Source organism: Austrofundulus limnaeus, unplaced genomic scaffold, assembly GCF_001266775.1.
Source record: "Austrofundulus limnaeus strain Quisiro unplaced genomic scaffold, Austrofundulus_limnaeus-1.0 Scaffold70, whole genome shotgun sequence".
NCBI classification, from domain to species: Eukaryota; Metazoa; Chordata; class Actinopteri; order Cyprinodontiformes; family Rivulidae; genus Austrofundulus; species Austrofundulus limnaeus.
Genome location: NW_013952472.1, coordinates 398,324 through 401,472, shown reverse-complemented (window position 1 = coordinate 401,472; position 3,149 = coordinate 398,324). Strand labels below are relative to the sequence as shown.

At 42.0% G+C, this 3,149-nt stretch overlaps 1 protein-coding gene across 3 annotated transcripts in view; it reads left to right on the top strand.

Moving 5' to 3' along the window:
- The window catches only part of zgc:113278 (Translocating chain-associated membrane protein 1-like 1-like), a 17,971-nt gene that overhangs the window by 9,766 nt on the left and 5,056 nt on the right, over positions 1–3,149 (top strand). For all 3 annotated transcript variants that reach the window (XM_014010533.1, XM_014010532.1, XM_014010535.1), the window contains exons 8-10: positions 747–851; positions 967–1,110; positions 2,870–3,030. In XM_014010533.1, coding sequence (XP_013865987.1) covers positions 747–851; positions 967–1,110; positions 2,870–3,030 — 410 coding nt within the window. The remainder of the gene's footprint in view (positions 1–746; positions 852–966; positions 1,111–2,869; positions 3,031–3,149) is intronic.

Below are 3,149 nucleotides of genomic sequence, written 5' to 3'. Positions count from 1 at the left end.
GGGGAGGCTCTTGCCTTGTGAGCGCTTCAAGAGCTGACCTGCATCTGACCTCAAAGTGCACAAGCGACCAACTTGAAGCGTTGGATGCAATTTTGAAGCTGAAATCGCGTTCGGTGTGAACGCAGCATTAGACTTAAGAATTTTCATAACTGGCACTTACACTTAAGTCTGAAAGTAGGAGCAAATCTAAGAAATTTTCAGCACTTAAGTCTAAAAATCCACTCTAAGAAGTTTTATAAATACGAGCCCTGATCTCTTAGTGTTCAAAGGTTATGGACACAGAAAGGTGGGATGAAAACCGGGAACGTTGCCTGTGATGCACAGCTTACCTGACATGTTCAATGAACACAGAGCTTATCTGTGACGAATAACAAAAGTTTTGAAATTTCTGTGTTCATAATTTCTGAACCTAAAGAGATATTGCACATCTGATTGCAGCAATTCATTTTTGAGACAATTCTGGTCTTGTTTGATATGCTGCATGAAACCCGTTTCCATTAGAAAAAAATGTACTTTGATCCAAAATGACATTTTAAGATGGTGACCATGTTCCAGACATAACCTACATGATAGAACCCCTCACTCATTACTTGCTGGGGTATTCAGAAATTTAATTTTCTTCATTCAGTTCTGAAATAAGAGTGTTTTGAGACCTTTAACTCACCCTGTATAGTAGGCGATGCAGCTGAATGCTCTGCTGTAAAAGACATCAGTTAACACTTTTTTTTCCCTGTCTGCGTGTTCAGCCTCCACAGACTCGGCCTGGTGTTACTGGTCCCTCATTACCTGGTGGAGCTTCTCTTTCATGCGTCACGCCTCTTCTACTTTAGTGATGAGAACAAGCAAAAAGGGTATCACTTTTTTTAAGTTTTGTTTTGTTTTTTTACTATTTCTAACGTAGCCTTTTTTAAAGCAAATGATGGTGCACTCCAGGTTCAACTAACAACTGCTTATTTTCTTTTCCAGTTTTACTCTGTGGGCACTACTTTTTGTCATCGCCCGCCTCCTCACCCTCACACTGTCAGTCCTGACATTTGGTTTTGGCCTGCCCCGGACAGAAAACCATGGTTTTTCTTTAGCCGACGGCAACTTTAATGTGCTTACCGTAAGGTGAGTGTTTAGACGTACACTTGCAGAGAGAGGGAGAGAGAAAAAAAAAGAGTAAAGCTAACCACCACTTACACTGGGTGGTGGAAAGTGTTCCGTAATTCTTGGCACACAAAATAGTAATTCTCCTCTGGCATTCAGAAGCTTCTCCTGTGCAGATGCCCTCATGAGTCCATTGCTTCCAACACCCACACAGTGACATCTGTACACCCGTCATGCCAGGCAGTTGTGCAAAACAACCAGTCAAACTCATCAAACAGCCACATGCTGGTAATATGGTTCAATGCATCAACGGGGCATCCTTTATGTCTGGTGGCCTTCAGTTAAGCAAGTTTTAATCCTCCATTTGAAGTGAAGAAACTGGTTCTTTGTGTCACACACAAGTCATAGGAAACTCCTCCCACTGCACTTCCCGTCATGCAAGTCACGCAAGTCACGATGAGAGCTCCACACTTTTTGCCAGAGTCCTCTGTGCACAATGTCTGCTCTAGCTCCATCCAGGAGTTTTTGGTTACCTTTGTCGGTTTGTCTGGAAGAGTCGTGCAGGTGGATGTTATTTCTGATGGCCTCGGCTAACCGTTCCTCAAAACTACAGCTGGCTTCAGAGTAGTTGTGGTGAAACAACATTCCTGTTCAAATGCTTTTTTGTAAAAACAAACACGCCCACAACTTTCGGACCAATCACACAACACTTTAGCTGTGTCCAAATTCCGGGGCTGTGTCCTTCGAAGACTGTCCAAATTCAAAAACTCCTCCAATTGCGACCGAAACGTGTCTTCCTTTTTCCCTGATTTGAAGGTCAGGTCCGGTGGATCCTTCTCGGCCCAGCCTATCCCAAGATGCATTGCGGGCAGACTGGAGATTTTTTTTTTTTTTTGCTTGTAATGGCAAAAAAGAGAGACAGGAGTCCAGTTTTGAATAACAATCTGGTGGTATAAAAATTAAATGTTTCAAGCGGTTGTGTTATTACTGCATTTGTCATTTGCATAGACATTTTTTAAATATTATTCTTGTCAGAAATAAAATGACAAATGACAAAAGGTATGACAAAATAAACAAGCAGATGCTGTTCTTTAGATATTTCTAGTACTGCCTTTAATTTGTTATTTTATAATATTAATAATACTTATATATTGATATGTTGCTAATTTCGATCCATTTTTGCTTCTGTTTTGCGCCGTCATGTTTGCTAGGTGACAAGACATAAACCGGGGTAAGCAGAACACTAGACCATTAAAATTCACAGGCCCTTTTTTCCTGTCTTTGCGGTCAACCGTCCTTACGAAGGACCCGGCCTACCCAATCTAGGTGGACCGGGTCCTTCGAAAGGACGCAGCCCCTGAATTTGGACACCGCCTTGGTGAATACTCCTGCGAGAATAAGTTTGGACATTGTGTCGAGAAGAGGTGGACGAGCTACAACGAGAACAAAATAAAGCAATTTGCATCCTGTGACTACCTCAATGAGATGAGATCTTTACTTTGAATGAATTATAAAACAACCTTAACTGTTGTGACTGTCAGACACTCTGGCAACTGCCTGATAACACTTTTTTTTAGTTTTAGATATGCCAGCTCCTTGTAAATCAAATCATTTCCATACCCATCACTGATCTGCATGTTTACCAAATTATGTCCAAATCAGATAAATCCTGAGAGCTCAACTTTTTTTCTTCCTTTTTTTGGTCTCAGTGTCTTTATACATTAATCAAAGTCCAGATAGTAATAAACAGAGCCTTACTAAACCAGGTCCTCTCCCTCAGGATGACCTGCCTGGCAGCCATTTGTCTGACACAAGCCTGGATGATGTGGAAGTTCATCAATTTCCAGCTGAAAAAGTGGAGAGAACACAGCCAGAACCAGGCGTCAAAGAAGAAGACGGTCAGCCCAAAGAGCAAACCGTCTAAAAGGGAAACGGCAAAGGGTGAGTGTGCAAACACATTGGTCACGATACTCTGTAGTACAGCACCGATACTCTGTAGTACAGCACCGATACTCTGTAGTACAGCACCGATACTCTGTAGTACAGCACCGATACTCTGT